The sequence below is a fragment of the Rhamphochromis longiceps genome, linkage group LG7 (genome assembly GCF_057381845.1).
Source record: "Rhamphochromis longiceps isolate RC_006_pf linkage group LG7, R_longiceps_female_GT1.1, whole genome shotgun sequence".
Lineage (NCBI taxonomy): Eukaryota > Metazoa > Chordata > Actinopteri > Cichliformes > Cichlidae > Rhamphochromis > Rhamphochromis longiceps.
This window is the reverse complement of record NC_140563.1, coordinates 49,998,100-50,018,116: the sequence shown is the minus strand read 5'-3', so window position 1 is coordinate 50,018,116 and position 20,017 is coordinate 49,998,100. Positions and strand designations below refer to the sequence as shown.

The 20,017-nt window shown below is 40.4% G+C and overlaps 1 protein-coding gene across 5 annotated transcripts; it reads left to right on the top strand.

Moving 5' to 3' along the window:
* The first annotated feature begins 279 nt into the window (after positions 1–279).
* Positions 280–18,102, top strand: znf532 (zinc finger protein 532). 5 transcript variants are annotated; one of them, XM_085414086.1, is made up of 11 exons: positions 280–537; positions 1,143–1,495; positions 2,735–2,795; positions 7,423–9,758; positions 10,086–10,267; positions 11,680–11,856; positions 13,292–13,454; positions 13,628–13,942; positions 14,486–14,598; positions 14,845–14,974; positions 15,060–18,102. In XM_085414086.1, the coding sequence occupies exons 4-11, from the start codon at positions 7,455–7,457 to the stop codon at positions 15,561–15,563; spliced, it is 3,888 nt and encodes a 1,295-aa protein (XP_085270212.1). In that variant the 5' UTR covers positions 280–537; positions 1,143–1,495; positions 2,735–2,795; positions 7,423–7,454; the 3' UTR covers positions 15,564–18,102. The 5 variants fall into 5 exon arrangements, with proteins under 5 accessions (XP_085270212.1, XP_085270214.1, XP_085270215.1 ...); XM_085414088.1 differs by lacking the exon at positions 2,735–2,795; XM_085414089.1 differs by lacking the exons at positions 1,143–1,495; positions 2,735–2,795.
* The last annotated feature ends 1,915 nt before the right edge of the window (positions 18,103–20,017 follow it).

Genomic DNA, 20,017 nt, shown 5'->3' with positions numbered 1-20,017 from the left:
CATGTAACTCCATAATTACATGATAGAAATAAGAAAAAGTGTCAAACAAAACAGGAATACATTGTTGGCGTTTCTTCTGCCTCCCTTTAAAGCATTGGGAAAACACATTCAAGTGATAATATCTCAAACAGGAAATCTGGTGGGGCAGGAGATGGCTTGCTTCTAGCAGCTCCTCTTATGCCCTGCATGAATGGAGACAACATGACGTCATGTGACTTTGTCTGTGTTAGGGGGTGGGGAGCAACCTCAGCCTCCTCTCCTGCACTGAATCTGTCACAGTGTAGAGAGACAGGAGGAACCATGAGGGCCTTTTTATAATATACATTCTCAGCTCCAGCTCCCCTTTCAGTGTAAAAAATGCATTTGTGTTGTCTGACGAATAAATCTGGCATGGTGCTTACATAATGAAGGATAATTAGTTTAAGCTGCAGCATTCGAGGCTGCCTTTGGTGGCTCTGCCAGATGTATCAAGGACTGGTAGCAGGCCAAAGAGAGTCAGTCTTATTCTGCTGAAAGCCTCTTCGTGCAGTCTGCCAGGTAGGTTATGAGCTATTTGATTTTGCGCACCAATTTTATCACACGTATTGTCATCGATGTTGTATGTTATACCTTGTGATTAGCTTGTCATTGGTATGTTATTTCTGTGCTTTGCTGTGTGGGCTAGAAGAATCATCAGATCAGGATGATTGAGCTCATGTCTGCAGACGTCCTTTGCATTGCAGTCACACCTCATGAATATTTTGTGTGCCGTTAAAAGCTGGGCAGCTGTTTGACCATCAATGCCAGTGCTTTAATGTTTAACAACAAAAACGCAGGCAAGAGTCTCGGTGGCAGCGGCACACAGACCGACAGTTGGGCCTAAACAGAGGCCTGGGCTATTTATACATTTTGTTTCTGTGTGTTATGTATCACTGGGGAAAAAATGTGCAGGATCAGAACATGGACATCAGCGGTGATCCTGTGTTAACATCATTTATTGACTTATATTTGTGTTCTGTAGCGTAAATATATGAACACGGTGCACAAAATCAGAAACTTATTATACGCTCGCGCTCATTTCCTTTTCCTCCATTTCCTCTCCGCCTCCCCCACCTCCCTGTGTTTTTGCCTCCCTCTCTCGCTCTCTTCTTTCTCTGCACCAGCTGCTGCTGTTTCAGAGCCAAAGTGGAGAGTCCTCTCACCACCTCCCCCCACCCCAGCCCCTGCACAGGCAGAGACAAAAGGCCTGGTTCGCCCGCTGAATACTCCATCCGTCCCTTCATGCACGGCCGTAGTGGTGGTGGCGAGGGGTTCAGGATAATACGAGGCCTGGGCTGGGACTGAAAGCTAGGACTGACCCAGGGAAGGAGAGTGGGAGGAGGGGGAAGGGAGGGCTGAGGATGGAGGGTGGAAGCTGAAGTGGTTGGGGCTGAGTAAGGGCAGGTGCTGAGGCCTCCAAAGGAAGACTTTTTTCCACTCAATATCTCTCAGAGTGGGAAAAAAAAATCTGAGAAGGGTATGCCAAGTTTACCTTTTCATATGTACATATATATATGCATGACAGTGCATGTCTATGTCCCTGTGCGTCTCTGTGGGGGTGTATGTGGTGGTGGGGATGGCACGCGATTAAATTTTGGGAGGAAGGTGCATGTGCGGCCTGTTTGCCCATGTTTACTTTTGTTTACACTTCCTGTCATTATATCACAGTGATAGGAATAATTCTGTTAGGGGCCACATCAAAGTCTTCAGTTTTCAGAGGGGTTACTATCATGATTGGGGGTAAAGTACTGAGGGATGGGTCTGAGGAACAGGCCAAGGTTGCAGTATAAGATTTGGCTACTATCCTTATTGTTTAAACTTCCTTCTTCTTCTCAGTGCATTAGTAAGCAGCTATCATAAAGACTCATTTGGATGTCATTTTACCATTTAAGTCTTGTTGGCATCTATTACTTTTTTTTTCCAACATCTGTGTTCAAACCAATCATCATATTCTTCTCCATTATTTGTATTTTTTGGCTTGATTTCAAAGCTGTGCAAGCAACCAGACTAGTGTCCACCTGTGAAATGGTAATAGCTCAATCCTTGTTCTTTTATAAAATCTTTGACAATGTGGACCTGGTTTAGTGAGAATTGTTGCAGTGCTTCCTGGGAGGTGAGCACACTGCTTCTGTCTGCAGCAGAAGGCTTTTATGCTGGGTGACCGGAACCAGCTGAAACCGGTTTGAGGCAGTCAGAGTGCTCACAGGAACAATGCTGTCTCTGTGCTCCATGGGGATAGAGATAGCCTAGGCTGCTTCATGGCAGACCATCACAGCTCAACCATAGCACAAGCACAGACCCCGCTTCTCCTGCTAAATGCTGGCTGGATGTCCGAGCGCTAGCGTGCCGAAGCACAGCTCAGTGTGAGGGGAGCAGTGAGACTTGGGAAGGGACGAGTGCAGTGGGACGTGGCTGGCTGGGAGTCTTGAGAATCTGCAGCCTAGATCCTACCTCACACATACACACACATGCATACACATAGGAGCATGCTTTATCTGTTGTCTGTTTACATGTCTGTGTGCTCGAGTGGTGCAGAGAAGGACGATTTTTACCAAGACCACCATCACTCACCAGATCGCGGGATGTAACCTGAGCCTGTATTCTGGGCCTTTGCCTGGCTGGGAAGAAACAAGACTTTTTTCTTTTTTTTTTCAGGCAGGGTGGGGTGGTGGATGGCTTTTGTGGGTTAGTAGTATTGTGACTTTGTTTGTTTCAGGATGGAAAGAAGGAAGGAAAGAAGGTTTGGCTAGTGGCTGGAGAGGGACGGAGGCAAGAGGGTGAGGAGTTGCTGATTCACTTGCATGTTTCCTCTATTATTTATTAGACTTTAGTACTCTTTTACACATTGTGTCGATTTCAAGTGCTAACAATGCACGTCTATTAAACTGGTGTTGTCAAGATGGGTTCTATGTTGTGTATTTGACATATTTGCCTGCATTTAACCTTCACTTGGTTTCTACGTCAAGCTGTTCTGCCTGTCATGGCTGTGAATAGCTGTTCTTTCCACCAGGCCTTTCTCCCTCTGCTGCAGCTTCACACAGCTCAGCAGCCATTTTTTCCCTCACTGCATATGTTTCCTGCCCTCTCCCCCCATAAGATTTCTCCTTTTCTCTGTCATTTCATCACCAGCGAACAATATGGATTACATGGGGAATTCTTTATTTTGCAATCCAAGTCCAGGTTAAAGGATATGGGTCTGTCTGTGGAACTTTGGCTCCTGTAGATTTGGATGAAACAGCAGCACTGATTCAGCTGCACGTACAAGCAGAGCAGCTTAGCTGTCCCTTTTGTCCCCAACACTCATAACAGGCTACATTCAGACAGGCCCAATCATAGCTAGTTTAAATTGTTTTTGTAATAAAAATAAAGGCTGATTCCTAAAAAATAAAAATGTTCAAAACACAAAACATTTCACCTGACTGCCAAGAATATGTTCCTGATTTGTATTTGATTATGATAAACAGACACATAGTGTTCCTGTTTATATTTAAACAAATTATTTAACTAAGCCAATTTATTGTGAACATTTTATTTCATATTATTCAAGACAAAATTTAGCTGAGCAGTGACAACTGAAAAAGGAAAATCATATATATATATATATATATATATATATATATATATATATATATATATATATATATATATATATATATATATTAGGGGTGCAACGATATTCGTATCGATATTGAACCGTTCGATACAGTGCTTTCGGTTCGGTACGCATATGTATGAACAATACAACATTTGTAATTTATTTTATCAACTTTCCTTCTGACGATGCTGTCTGTGTTGAGCGCTCAGTGATTCTGCGTTCGACTACTCCGCCTAGGCTGCACCATCGAGCGCAGATCCACTGAGCGCTCAACACAGACAGCATAGTCAGAAGGAAGAGCGCAGGGCACCTCCCCCACCCTCATTCAGATCTGGCGTTTGGAATTATTTTGGTTTTCATGTGACGTATGACCCTGAAGGTAAGCGAGTCATGGACTAAAGTAAAACAGTATGTTGGATGTGCCATGCAATGCTTAATTACATGGGTGGGAGCTAGTGTGTTAGCGCAGTTAGCTCGTTAACGTGTTAGCTGTCTAGCCCCATGCACGGGGCGATCGGCGGTAGCTCGTTAACGGAGATTTGCCGTGTTGTGGCGTTAAGGTCATTTCAACGAGATTAACCTGAAAGCACTAGTGGGAACACAACGAATATGACTGCACATTTACGCTGACATCATCCTAGTGCAAAGACAAAAACAACAAGCATGCTACTAACTTTAGCCGAATCATTTAGACAGCTGTTAGCACGTGTTTCTCCTTATGCTGCTGAGAATATAGCCCAGAAGAAGCGGATAGTATAGCTTTTATTTTGGAAAGAGACATTTCTCTGTAATAAACTCTCTTTTCCAAAGATGAGTGATTCCTCAATCAGATACAGGGCTTGCAAAATCGCTAGCCCGACGTCCCGGAGCTAGCGATTTTTTCCAGTCGGGCTACAAAAATCTCTCTGCCCTGCCCGTCGGGCTATTGTAGGAAAAATATATGTCAATGCTTTTGCATTCTTTCAGAAATGTAGCTGGGTAATTATGTCATTGGCATCGGTGAGCCACTGTCAATATGTGACATATTGAAGTCGCGTTTGAATTTGCACTTGTTTTTTTGCTTTCACTTTGCAATGACAGCACTGATCTGTGAGTGATGATAATTTGTGCACCAATTCCTCTGACATCGTCTTATTAATCGTTAGCTTACTATGCAAACATGACAAGTGAAATCTCCTGCAGCAAGCTTAAACATGTGAGAGGTTGATCGCGCAGAGAATCGCTGAGCTTATGTGAGTCCGTGTGTAAAAGTAGCAGGATTTATATTTCAGTTCTGCTGAGCCAAATAAGACAGGTCGGGGTGAAGAAGTGACAGCCAAAGAAAAGCTTACCACAAAACGGAGAAGTTATGACAAATCAGACTATAAGGCAAAAAGAAAGTGCAGCTTTATGGTTTCATGGACAAAAGAATTTCTGTGGCTGCAATATGACGAGCTAAATAACCAGGGCTGCACATAAGTGGTCCGCAGGTGCGCATTTGCTGTCAAAATAAAAAACGCGCACAAGGGTTAGGGTTAAATTTAAAAACTGTACTTTTGAGTTAAAATATATATTTATAATTTTAATAAATGACAAATTAAAAAGGCATGAACATTTTTTTGTATCGAAAAAATATCGAACCGTGACACCAAAGTATCGAACCGAACCGAACCGTGAATTTTGTGTATCGTTGCACCCCTAATATATATATATATATATATATATATATATATATATATATATCCAGGGCTCTAGACTAACTTTTTGACATGGGCGCACCGGTACGCCTAACTTTAAAAATTTAGGCGTACCGGCACAAAAGTTAGGCGCACTCAAATTTTTCAACCGCATCGCTTAACACCGCAGTTTTACATGTGCACTTTCTTTGGGGGGGGAAGTCCATACAGACAATATTAATTTCTAAATTATTAACTAACAAACTTGTGCTTAAAGTGCTTTGTCAATATTGTAGAAAATGTTAAAAACTTAATCATCATCTTGGCCTCCTCTGACGACCTGTTTGCTGCTGTCTGCTGCTGAAAGGCCGTGGGGAGAGGGGACACTTGGGCAGTGCATTTACTGCAGCATATAATGTGTTTTCTGGATACACTGTGCTTTTTCAGCATTCAAATATTGATGGCACCGTGTCAGAGCACTGGCTATGAATTTCAGACAGATCAGGCCTTAACTTAACAAAAAAGTTATCAATAGTTCTTTTCATCTTTTCTTATTACCCACAGCTACAGTACATCCACTTCTCTCAGGCCTAGGCTGCTCACTAGGGCTGAGTATCATCACTGATTTCTATAATCCATTCAATTCCGGTTCTCAAAGTCCTGATTTGATTCAATTTAGCCTCAGACAGTCAGAAATATTATAATTCTGATCATTTATCAGTACTGATACACATGAGACTTCATCAGAATTGTGAAAATCACCGCAGATGCCTTTGTGTGAAAGTAACTGAGAATAAAACACAGGAAAACATGAAGGAGATTTTCCTGGTCTGGCTTTTTATAGCAGATAACCTTAAAAATATTCTGCAATTTTGCATAATTTTAAGAAATTTAAATTTCTTCAGTATTGAACAGCAGAAATTAGGCTTTCTTGTCCGAGGTCATTTAAGTGAAAAAAGAAAAAGCGCTGTAAACAACGCTAGACTGGTGGGTAATAAGCGAATGAATAATGCAGAAAACAGATTTGAGACGGGGAAACTGTTCCTGAAGTACAGAGAGAGAGAGAGCTGTGCAGGAAGTGTGATTTTTATCGTGGTGGAAGCAAAACAGCAAAAGTCAGAGGGAATTCATGACGACATTGATCAAATGTGAAGCGCAGTTTGCTGCTTCTTTTGCTGCAGGCTCGGTGAATTTTGGTTGGAGAGAGGCAAAACCTGCAGCTCAGAATCAGCGCAAAAAGACGTAAACACAGCGCGGACCCGAAGAATCGCTAAGCTCCGACAGCGTGTCCGTGTTCAGGCCGTCGGGTGAGAAAGCCGAGAAAGACGAAGCTGATTCTGATGTGTTGGGTCCGCTCCGTGTTTAGGTCTTTGTGTGGAATCCGTTAATGAATTGATATCGCTTTATTCAAGCTAGTCACCTCTCTCTTCCACCTGCACTTTCAACTGGACCACGGCCAATCAGAGAGGTCCCGCCCCTGACTATCTCTGATTGGTTTAGTCCACGATAGGGGCATAATGTGTGTCTGTTGTTGACCACACGGAGAGTTACAGAGATTTTTTTTTTTGTTACCGGAACAGTTGGTCGCACCTGTGCGACCAAATATTTATTTTTAGTCGCACCACTGAAAAATTTGGTCGCACTCTAGAGCCCTGATATATATAGTTGAGGCATAATTCCATAATTCAGCAAATTCTTGACGAGAGCTAAAATTGACATAATCAGCACTGTGGTATACTTTAAGTTTATTTCACTTTGACGAAAATATTATTACTGTTTTATTTATTAATTTATTTAATAACAAAGTGCTTTTAATGTCATCACAGCATCACATCTACACACTATGTGGATGGTGTGTTACAACCTGGTGTACCTGTCTAAAACTAGTTAGTGAACTTACTAAGTTATGACAGAAATAGGACTGAATTCTACATATTTATATTTAATGTATGAAGCAAACACAAATATAAATGGAACACATTTTCTTCCGTATCCAATTTTTTAAGACTAGCTTCATGCCATCATTGTATGACTGACCTGATCAGAATTCTTATATACTTGCACACTCTTGTAAACAGAACAATTACAATAGAGTTAAGGGTTGTAGCTCCCAAGACCAGCATAATAAAATGTTTTGATACTTTGTCTTTCTAGGGTGATCACCTCACTGGAACAGGAGCAGGAATATGGGAGATATGAAGACGCCTGACTTTGATGACCTGCTGGCGGCCTTTGACATCCCTGACATGGTGGATCCTAAAGCCGCTATTGAATCTGGCCACCAAGATGACCATGATGGACAGCTCAAGCAAACCAGTGGTGGTGTGACTAACAGTGAGAATGAGGCCCAACACCCCTCAGCAGCACATGATGTAGGTGTTAGTGTCATTGTGAAGAACACACGAAACCTAGACACAAGTGACCATTGTGGGACTGAATCAGAGAGGGGTAGGCATTTCCACTCCCATTCCCGACTCCCTTCTGTTCACAATGGACTTCATAACATTTTGGTGTCCACAATACCAACTGGGGCTCAATACACGAAGAATGGATGTAAAATTCCCAGAGAGGAAGGCCAGAAAATGAACAATGAATCATGTACCTTCAATCAGTTTAGCCCAATTTCCAGCACAGAAGAGTTTGATGATGATGAGAAAATTGAGGTAGAAGACCCAGGAGACAAGCAGGGAGGTCACACAGCTAGGAAAGGGGAGCGGAACTCCAAATCTGCTAAAAGGGAAAGTCTTTCCAAGCCCAAAACAAATGGAGACCAAAAGCCTGATCTTAACAACAATAACAGTGGTACTTTTAGAAGTTGTAAGTTCAAGAATCTCTCTCAGCCAACTTTACCTGAAGGGAAACTTGAGGAAACAATGCCCAAGTCTCATAGCAAAGAGTGCCAAGAAGGTGGGCAGTCATCGGGACTTGGTAATCCATCCAGCCTTTCACAAGTCAAATCCAAATCCTCAACAAAACTTTCATCTTGTATAGCAGCCATAGCTGCTCTAAGTGCCAAGAAAGCTGGTGCTGAAGACTTAGGTACTTTGGATTCTCCTACAACACAACAAGAACCAGCACAGGTCAAAGAAAATTCAAGAGTCCCTGAGAAGCCACAGGATCAGGAATCAGCCATGGAGATTGCAAAGAGACTGCTAACAAGACAACCAGACAGCCCCTCTAGTGTGACTAGTGAACGCAGCAGCAAAGGTTCCCCTGCCTCAAACACAGACACCACCCCAGTTATCCCAAAGGTCAGGATCAAAACAATCAAAACCTCAACTGGACAGATCAAGCGTACAGTCACCCGAGTCCTTCCAGAATTTGATCCTGAGGGTCTGAAAAAAAGAGAGAACAGCACATCTGTCATGACAACCACTAATCCTAGTGCAATTTTTTCAACCACAGTATTAACCACCACAGGGGGACCTTCAATTGAAATAACCAAGCAAATGACAATTAAACCTGTTGCAACAGCATTCCTGCCAGTCTCAGCAGTCAAGACAGCTGGTTCCCAAGTTATCAACCTTAAGCTGGCTAACAACACAACGGTTAAAGCAACAGTCATCCCTGCTGCATCAGTACAAAGTGCCAGCAGTGCTATCTTGAAAGCTGCTAATGCCATCCAACAACAGACTGTCATGGTACCTGCCTCTAGTCTGGCAAATGCCAAACTTGTGCCAAAGACAGTCCATCTTAGTAACCTCAGCCTTTTGCCTCATACAGTGTCCTCTGCTGCCTGTGATCTCCAACACACCTTGTACAAACAGCCCCAACATCAGCAATCACAGCAAGCAAAACAGCAGACAATTCTCACCAGTCAGCAGTCAAAGAAAGTCTCTAGAGTTCAAGTGTTCACTAGTTCTCAAAGCTCTGTGGTGGATGCCTTCAATAAAGTCCTGAGTAGCATGAATCCTGTCCCTGTGTACATCCCAAACCTCTCCCCACCAACCTCAGCCTGTATCTCTCTACCCTCACTTGGCTACAAGTGCTTGGAGTGTGGAGATTCATTTGCTCTTGAGAAGAGCCTGACACAGCACTACGAGCGCCGCAGTGTGCGGATCGAGGTCACCTGCAACCACTGTGCCAAAAGTATAGTGTTCTATAACAAATGCAGCCTCTTGTCTCATGCTAGGGGTCACAAAGACAAAGGGGTGGTTATGCAGTGTTCACACCTAATCCTAAAACCCATCCCTGCAGATCAGATGATTGGTACATCAGCTGCAGGACCACACAGCGTTAATGGCACCACCACTACCACTCAAGCACATGCGCCTGCGGGTCAAATGCAAGACAAGGTATCTGGTGCTGGGAACCAACCTGCAGTGATTTCAGCTCCAAGCAGTGCACCTGTTGTGGCAGCCATGCCGTTGGAGGATGATGCATCAAAGCTCTGCAGGCACAGCTTAAAATGCTTGGAGTGTAACGAAATGTTCCAGGATGACAACTCACTAGCAATGCACTATCAACAAGCATCGGAGCCCAGAAGTCAGGTGTGTATGTAATGCGTAAATCACCACAGGATGTGAGGGAAGCTATTTTTGCCAACTCCGGTCAATTTGACAAAATCTCTACAAAAGCCGCAGAAAATACCATGCTATGAAAACACAAGGCATTCTATATAAAGAGTAGAGTGTATAGTTGACTGTAAATGCCAAGATACATGTAAGGAAGAAATATAAAAATAATTTAATCTGCAGTATATATTAATTTGCATTAATAATATTTTAGTTAAATAACATGATGTATTCTGGAAGCAGTTTTCTAAACATAGTAGGTGAAAAAAGTCAATTTTTTAATGTCTTTTCTTTATCCCATAGAAAACATGCACCATTTGCCAAATGCTTCTCCCAAATCAGTGCAGCTTTTTGTCACACCAGCGGATCCACCAGCACAAATCACCTTACATCTGCCCTGAGTGTGGTGCCAGTTGTCGCTCTGTCCACTTCCAGTCACATGTGACCAAAAACTGTCTGCATTACACTCGGAGAGTCGGCTACTGGTGCGTTAGAACTTTATAAACTTGTTTTTTTGTCTTCTGTTATGCGACATAGTTTTTTCTTTTTCAAAACATGTGCTATTGAGACCCAGATGTTTATGTGCATAGTGTGAAATCTGATTAAAATATGAAGCCACGTTGCACCATGATTTTCTGAAAGTGGCCATACACAGAATAAAATGTGTCTTGTTCTTGCTTTCCATTCAAAGTGGCACTTATAGTGTCATTTCTAATTACAGTTATTAAAACATCTGCAGCTTGACAATCCCATATCCCCAAAAGTGATATTATTCACAACAAAAATTACTGAGAAAAAATTAGACTGTCACAGTTGGAGTCACCCAAGTTACATGCCATTAAAAATAAAAGTTTGTCTTTGAGCAATTACAGTTCAATTATGACCCTGGTCAATCAAATTGTTATTAAAAGAACAGTTGGCCATGAAGGTAAAATCCGCAACGATGTAATACATTTTATTACATTCTTGGCCTCTTGATGATATTTTTACAGTTGATATGACTTGTAATTGCTTATCAATTAAGAGTGCTATCAACTTCATAGACATGACACTGTGCAAATGCACTTTCAGAACATTTCAATTTTAACTTAAATTCATAAATCAGCTCAATATACAAAAAATTTACTTTTATCCCCAAGACCAGAGGTTAACAATCCCAAAATATAAATGTATTTTCTATTTCTGTGTGACGATATCTGTATTTCTACTTCAATTAGTACTTTAAAATGTGATTATAGAGAGATTTGTCAGGCTGGTCATTTCCCGCTGTTTCCACATACTAGTTATAGCTTCAGTCACATGCATAGTTGGTAACCTCATGTTGACCTCTGGACCCTGGGTTAAAGTTTGAAATCACAAGGTTTTCAGCTCAGCATATATTCTTCCAATTTCACTTTACAACTGTCCCACATCTCAGTTGCTCACAGAATACACACTTTTACTGATGGCTGCCTGGTGGTCCTGGCAACCTGTCTCTAGTCCAGCAGAAATGGGGCTTCAGCTATTGATTTCACATCAACTGCCAGCAACTGCTTTTTTTCCCTCATGACTAATGGTTGCTAAAGGGTTGCCAGCCAGTCTTTAGGCCTTTGTGACTGGGGCCTAAGTTAACTATCGTGTATTTTAATATTCAATATAAATCTTTATATTTAACTCCTAAAACACATTTATGCATATTTATTCATATATTTTACTATAAACTCAAGAATCAGGTCCAAGTTTGACACAAGTCTTTTGCAGACTAAGGTGCTGGACTTTTGATGGCACAAAGTCAATGACCATTTTGAATTCATATCAGCAAAGTTTCTGTTAGGAGAATGTGCTGAATTGATTCATAAAATGTAATTTGAGTCAATATCTTACCTGTTCTTCCTTTCTCCATTCTTTGTCCCTCCAGCTGTATCCACTGTAGTGTGATCTTTGCTGATGTCGCAACTCTAAAGTCCCACATACAAAGTGCTCACTGTGAGGTCTTCTTTAAATGTCCTCTCTGTCCCATGGCCTTCAAGTCTGCACCGGGAACACACTCACATGCATATACACAGCATCCAGGACTGAAGGCAGGCGAGCCCAAGTAGGTCTTCACATGCTGTATCTATCATCAAAAATATGTAAAATAGAACCTAATTCTGAAAATATTTTTGCAAAAATACAATCATTTGCAAATCACATAAGCCCATATTTTATTCACAATAGATCACAGAAAATGTATCAAATATTTTAACTGACAAAATGTACAATTTTAAGAAAAACATTATCTTATTTTGAATTTGATGGCAGCAACACATCCCAAAAAACTCAGGGCACAGCCAAGTTTAACACTTTGTAGAATTACCACTTCTTTTAACAACTGTCTAAAGATATCTGGGAACTGAGGAGACAGTTCTGTGTCTTCTTTGTCTTATTTTTAACTTCATGATGTGGCAAATATTTTTAGCTTGTTAAAGGTCTGGACTGCAGACAGGTCTATTCAGCATCCAGACTCTTCTACTATGAAGTCACACTGTTGTGCATTAGTGCTAATTCCATAGGCACTAATGCATACTATCAGAGATGCGCTGCCAATCAAATGACATTCTCTCTTCTGCAGCATCCATGTTTTCCAATAAGAGTTTTAAGTCCATTGTAAATGAGCAGTGTAGTCTGACAACCTGAAGATCGCAGACATGCAGTATTGAGGTTCAGCCTTGTACTTTGTGCACAGATATTTCTCCAGATTCTCAGAACATTTGATCATATTATGTACTGTAAATACTAAGATATTCAAAAGCCTTTACAATTTTACATTGAGAAACATTAATTAATTCTAAAACTGCTTCACAATTTGTATTTCTTGCAAATAGGTGAACCTTCTGACAAACTCTGCCTTTATAAGATACTTCTTTATACCAAATAATGTTACCAATTTGTTACCTAATTGGTTACAAGATACTCCTCCAGCTTTTTGTTTTAAGGGTTAGGCTTTTCCAGTCTTTTGTCCCCAATGTTGCTGCCATCAAATTCAAAATGAGCCAATATTTATCATGTATTTCCATTTCACACAGATTCCTAACATTTTCAGAGCTGGGTTTTCAAATTAATCTCAGTTATATACCCATATGATAATTGTTTTCATGGTTTACTCATCAACATAAATGTATGTAAGCTTTCTTTGACACAAGCACACGTCAATGTAACCCAATACCCATGTCCAATACCTTTCATTATCTTTGCTGTTTCATCAGTAGTAGGATTTGTGCGTTTTAGATTTGGTGGCTTAGCTTTGGTTTGTTTTTTCCACACAGTAACCTTTCACTTACTTACTTACATCACCCATCATTAACAGTTCTGATGATATATACGCTCAGCAGCAGCTGTCCTTGACCCATTTGGCCTTAATGTCCCTCAAGTTGAATATTTCATACTATATGTAGTGAACTGGCACCAACATTAATTATAAGCATGATGTAAACCCAAAAGTAGCATTTGAACAGCTCCCATCCCTAAATACTTCTCTGTCTGTCTTTCAGGATGATCTATAAATGTTCCATGTGCGATACTGTGTTTACTCTTCAGTCCCTCCTCTACACACACTTTGACCAGCATATAATCAATCATAAAGTTTCAGTGTTTAAATGTCCCGATTGCTCCCTGCACTATGCACAAAAACAGCTCATGTTGGATCATATTAAGGTAGGCAAAAATATATAGTTTGATTTTTGTGCAATAGGATTAATTTTTGTATGAATATTTTTAACTTGAAAGTAAACATTTTACCGTAACTTCCAATTAATCTCATGAGTTGTACTTTAGAAATGTCAGACTGTAGATTTTTTACACTTTTTGCCCACATGGCTCATTTTCAGGCCATACATGGAACCTTGAAGACCACGGAGGGCCCGCCAAACCTGGGGATCAACCTTCCACTGAGCACGAAGCCCACTAATTCTAACAGCACCAACAGCAAGAGCCCCCGTAATAATAACAAAGATGGTAGAAATATCAACGGTCAAAACAAGGGAGAAAAGAAACCTTCAGCTTTGTCAGTAAAGAAAAATAACAGTAACTGTTCAGAAGACTTGAAGAGCCCTCCCAGTTCAGGATACACATGTAAAGACTGCAATAGCCTCTTCAGTTCCAGGGAGCTCTTTGTGGTGCACATGAGGCGAGAACATGGCAAGGTAAATATCTGCCACTCTCATAAGAAAGTTTAAGATTTGCCAAATTATTGTTTTTAAGATTTGCTTAGTGCTGATAAATGAGTTGAGCCAGAAATGGAAAGCATTCACCTTCTTAGTGAAGCACATTGCCACTGCAACCAACATGTTTCAAAAGGGGAAATTTTTAAATTGAAGACAAATGGTCTTCATGGTAGTTACCATTTTCCATGCAAACAACTCCGAACGAGGTTTGCAGTGCAGCATCACATACCTCTTTGCAAGCAGTTTCACCTAGTGACAAAAGGCAACTTCCTGCAACTACATACCACTGGGTGCAGGACTACACCTTTTTCCCTAGCATCCAGTGGTTACTAGGGGCCACTGACCCTAGGTCAGGTGCTTAGGCAATCAATGCCACAGCAACTGCTAGCAACCTCTAGCAACCGCTTGCAGCTGGTAGGGAATACTCATTTTCCATAGCAAATGGTGGTTTCCAGGCAGTTGCCAAACAGTCTCTAGGTCTGTATGATTTAGTCCTCAGATATTCTTCCCTTCCCTCTGCAGATGTTGAAAAAGCACCCCTGTCGACAGTGTGACAAGTCTTTCAGCTCCTCCCACAGCCTTTGCCGACACAATCGTCTAAAACACAAGGGCTTGCGGAAGGTCTACACCTGCCCGTGAGTATCACTTTCTCTGCAACTGTTTGTGTATGCTTACATTTCCTGAGCAAGTCTCACTCTGTAAATGAGCAAAAGTAAGAAATTATTTGTGTCCATGGTCTCCATGACCAACTTACATTTTTTTGTAGGGATTTTACAGGTTTACAAAGTTCAGCATCAGAACAATGCAATGTGCCTTGTACGTAGTAAAGTCTGAAATACTTTTTTAATGTGCTTTTACTTTTTTAAATTGTGATTTTACAGGCACTGCCCAGCTCTCAGTCAGCCCTTTACTAAAAGAGTGTTGCTGGATCAGCACGTTCAACTGATGCATGGAGTTAAAGATGTAGGAGGAAAGACTCATAACATGGAGGCTTTACCTGACAAAGAAAAGGTACTGTGGAACAATTTTAGAAGGAAATCACTTCTTTGTTTTTCATGACATCTCTGAGCTAACTTTCATATAATGTCCTTTACAGAGCCTCAGCCCCAAAAGGAAGACAGAAGATGATGAAGGAGATCCAGGGCTGAACTCCAGGGGCACTATCTCGCAGCCACTGAAGAGGCTTAAGGTGAACATCCTCAAAGTTCACAAGTGTGCTGTCTGCAGCTTCACCACTGAAGATTTTGCTGCGTTCCAAGAGCACATTCCTCAGCACAAGTCTGACGGCTCATCTTACCAGTGTCAAGAGTGCGGCCTGTGCTACACCTCCCACCGCTCACTGGCCCGACACCTCTTTATTGTCCACCGGCTGAAGGAGCCTCAAGGCCTTGGCCGATATAACGGACGGAGCAAGGAAGATGAGGAGAGTCAAAGAGAGAACCAGTTCGATGTTACTGATGAGAACAGCGATGGGACACCAAACACTAAATGTAAGGTGTGTGGGAAGATGTTTGAAACGGAGGGAAACCTGAACACTCACATGAGGACACACGGGATGGCATTCATAAAGGCAAGGAGACTAAGTGCAGCGGAAAAGTGAAAGAAAGACACTTTTTACTCATTCCACAATTCAACTTAAACAGCTTGTTAAACCTACAGTACCTCCACTGACTGTGTTTATGTTGTAGGTACATCATGCAAATGCAGTGGTATATAACATGTATACAATACAAACTAAAAAGTGTGTGATATACATCAAAGATCATTTAACGTGTCTGAGGAAATTGAACAAAGTTTCTGGTAAAGATGTTTCTAAAGCCTTACATAGAACTTTTTTAGAAGAGCCTTTTATGTGAAATAGTTTCCATAGTTGTCTTCTTGCTAGGACCAGATAATGTATGGACAATATATTCTAATGGGATTAATCCTCATACAGTCAGCAGTGTTCTAAACTTTCAATGCCCAATGAATGTCTGTCAGAAAAATATATCAAACTGTGGGAAGCTTCAGCTTCCCCATAGCGCAGCTAACTTGATTTGAAATTGTTTTTGAAAATTCACGGAGCCCTTTAAGACTTACCTTCTACAAAAAGACCGCACTTCTTATAACACACCCAGAAGAACACATGTGCAGTAACTTTGAGCTGGAGTAAAAGTAAATATCAAACAATTCAGGACAATCGGTTAAAGAAGCAGCTTAGTGTCATTTGAATTTTCATAAAGTAAGCTGCTAACATATCAACAAAGTTTGGAATATGGAAACATAAATATGTGACGCAGCATACAAAAGCTAGGCGAAGTTGTTGTTTTTTTTCCATTTTATGTTTCCTAAAATTTCCTAAAACTTCTCGATTAACATGCGAAAAAATATATATATTTATTTTTGATTATTTTCTATGAGGTTTAACTTTAGTAAATGATCAAACATTCAATACAAACTTCACGAAGCATACAAGTAACCGTCAGTCGATTACAATTCACAGGCTAGAGACAGAAAAAATATTCAGCATCACTAAAGGGAAAATTTCGTTGAGTATCTGAGTTGCACTCGTATGCCTGAATTACACTTCTGAGGCAAATCTACGTAGCGCCTGTGTTTCAGAAGGGTTTATGGTTACAACACTCCTGCAGATGCAGATTTAACACAGAAGTATAAATCCCCTGTCAGGCATGTGTAGGGTGACCATATTTTGATTTCCAAAAAAGAGGACACTTGGCTCAATCATGAAGAACTTGCTTAAAGAAACATATTTAAACGGCACCTTCTCTGTGCGGTTATTGAATTGTGAAATAAAATATGCCATATAGGCTTTTACAAGTCAACAAGTGCAAAAAAAAAAAAAAGCCTCTGGAATTAAATAATGGTACAGATAATGGTATGCCTCATCTGCATAGGAAAAATTACCAGTACTGGGTCGGTACGAGGGAAATTTCTTTTGCAGTTTGTCTGAAAAGATGGACGTGCGCTTTGGGATCTTTTAAACATCATTAGGTGCGTTGCTGCGCGCTGACTGTCCCGTCTGTGAGTGCAGAACAAGCGCTCACAAAGCAGCAGTTCGGGGATGACGTCACACACATGGGTCCTCTGTCGGAATATAGGAAAACCCGGACATTTTTATCAATCACGAAAATCCCCCCTAACAGAACGTGAAGAGGACATGTCCGGGGAAAAGAGAACGGTTGGTCACCCTAGGCATGTGTGGCTGTGCTGTGTTTGATTTGAACTTGAGCTGAGAGCTTTGATGTGAGGATTTGGGGGTAACATTGCGCATTGTTTATATGCAGTTTATTCATCAGAAGCACTTACAGAATCTGTATTTGTCAGACGGTGAAGTTAAGATAAACACTGGCGATATCGTAAAGTCCCTTTCCTGTGCTGCGTCACATATGAGTTCAAAGCTCCCAACTTTACTGATCATAAAGTCAAACTTTACTATATCCTTTAAAGACACTTGTGGGCCAATTTTTTTTGGAAGTATTTTATAAAGGATTGTGATATTTTTTTAAGTTGATGTTTCATTACTGTCTTAATATACTGTAACTGGCAGCTCTTTGAGATTACAATTCACTTAAAATGTTTATTTACCTAAATATTGTAAATATGAGACAAAGCACTTGACTTCCTTTGAACAGCAGTCCTCTTTACAGTATATTAGCGTAATTCTAACAAGAGCACAATAACATTAAAATTGTAAGGACACTAGAGTATCATTTAATTTGCTGCCTTATTGTGTGGATGTGAATCTTTTTTCATTTCATGGTTCTTCAAGTTATGCGATGTTATGTTCACTGACAGGAATTATACTGAAACAAACTTCTGAGACATAAGAAAACGTCTATGAATGTACGCTTGGCTGTAAATAGGCGACAGCCAATTCAGTGAAATAAACACAAGATTGTTGCTCATTGTTTTCTTTGGTCTCAGCCTTTCCCAAACGAAAGCCTCACTTTGTTTGTTGTTGTTGTTGTTGCTTTATAATGACAATAAGACTTGAAATGTCTTGCGCTGTAAAACTGCATGCGAGAACCAGTCTGTTGATTAGAATGTGTCTTGCTGCCACTGCTGCCATTTTTAAACATTTCTGATGCTTGTAAACAAAATTGTTCTAAATGTTAATAAATGATGTCTGTTACACAGGAGACATCACCTCTTCACTGGGGAAGAAATCCTGTCATGATCATCCTGATGTACCTGATTCTGCTTAATGTTACTATTAAGACTAATGTCTAACAGCCAGATTGATATAATTGTACTCAATGATAAAAACAAGTAGTTCTCTGATGAGCCACGCTCCCAGTAATACTTAAGAGTCAGGTGAAAAAGAAGGAAACTTTTAGCCACTTTTAGCAGAAATAAGTTTAGGGCAATCATTTTCTGCATGCCTTTATCAGTCTCTCACTTTGTTGTGGAAACATTCTGGCTCACGCTTGTTTCACAGTTCTCTTAAGGTCCCACTACAGCATTTCAATCTGCTTGACATCTGAGGTTTGACTTTGCCATTAAAATAACTTTATTCTTTCCTTTTCAGTCATTCTGCTGTTGATCTGCTGATTTGTTTGGGACCATTGTCCTATTGTGTGACACAGTTTGGGGCAGGCTTTAGCTTTCAGACAGACGCCCTCACATTTGCCTCTAGAATACTTTGGTACACAGAGGAGCTGATGGTCAACTCAGTGACTGTAAGAAGTCCATGTCCTGTGGCTAGAACACAAGCCCAAATCATCACTCCTCCACCACCGTGCCTGATAGTTGATATTGGGTGTTTGTGCTGATTTGCTGAGTTTGGTTTTTGCATCATGTCCAAACATCTCCACTTTGTTCTTGTCTCTCCAAAGGGCATTGCTCCATCAGATGCAAGAGTCAGCTATTCTGCAGTGTTCTTTTTATATAGAGACGGACTTTCTCGGACAGCCCGTCTAAACATACTCTTTTAGTCTTTTTCTAATTGTACTGTCATGAACTTTAACATTTAACATTCTAACTGAGCCTTCTTTTTTGCATGACTATACGTGTTACATCATGTTTTTGTTTAAAAATATAAAAATTTCAACAATTTCATCACTTATTTCAACACTAAATCCAGTAGCTATCAATGCAAAAGAATCACTGACATTTAGAAAAGTTTCACTCTGCAGTTCCCCTCGGCTTTTGCTTCATTTTTAGTATGTTGTGGCACTTTGTTATGGTTTGACTTCCTGCTACATAAATTAAGAAAAACTATTCTTTTACTTTTATTGATTGCCCTCCTTTGATGAAGCCACAAAATGTGTGTTCCGTGACAAGAACACAAAATTGTTATTTTTTAGCCCAGTGTGACAATTCAAAATCCTCTAAATCAGCATGAAAAACATAAAATAAACATAAATAACCACACTGCACTGTTATCTTTTAGAATTAAATAACCCAGTAATGACTATGAGTATCTTGCAGCACATGGCTAACAAGTGCCGCTAATGCCCAGTATTGCATAGCTCTAAAGGTACCAGTTAGCTGCAATGTAAAAACAGAAAGAAATGTCTATTATTTATTAAAAACTCTCCTTTTCTCTATAGATTCTAATGCTGCACTGTCAGTGACAAAATGTTTTAATCATGCTATGGAGTAAGTAGTTAAAATAAGTGGTGATTGTAGGGTCTTTTCCTCTTTGTAAGAGACACAGAAGCACTTAAGCACTAAACTACTATTATTAGATCAAAATAGGGTTGCATTCTATTAAATATGTGTTGCTAGGTAAAAACGAGACGGCCCAAGAATGTTTTATGGACAATCGCTCCCTCTAGTGGTCAGTTATTTGGAGTGCTGTACTCTGATGGCTGGATGATCTGTGGTGTTTCTTCCATCACTAGAGAAAAGTAGAAAATTGTAGTAATAGTTATAACTGAGCAGAGGAATTTTCAAGTAATTACCTTTGTGTCTCTGTGTCTATTTAATGCTATTTAAAATGTGTGAATATGTAAAATACAATTGGTATATAATAAAAATATAACTTAAAAATGTGTGCTTAAATGGTTATGTGGACTGGTCACCCGTCAAAGCTGCACTTTAATAATGTTG

What these genes read in the sequence shown, in the direction of transcription:
- znf532 (XM_085414089.1), top strand. Translation starts at nt 7,455, where the DNA reads ATGGGAGATATGAAGACGCCTGACTTTGATGACCTGCTGGCGGCCTTT. An exon ending in CATCGGAGCCCAGAAGTCAG is followed by an intron (nt 9,759 to 10,085) that starts GTGTGTATGTAA and finishes TTTATCCCATAG; the next exon opens with AAAACATGCACCATTTGCCA. An exon ending in ACTCGGAGAGTCGGCTACTG is followed by an intron (nt 10,268 to 11,679) that starts GTGCGTTAGAAC and finishes TTGTCCCTCCAG; the next exon opens with CTGTATCCACTGTAGTGTGA.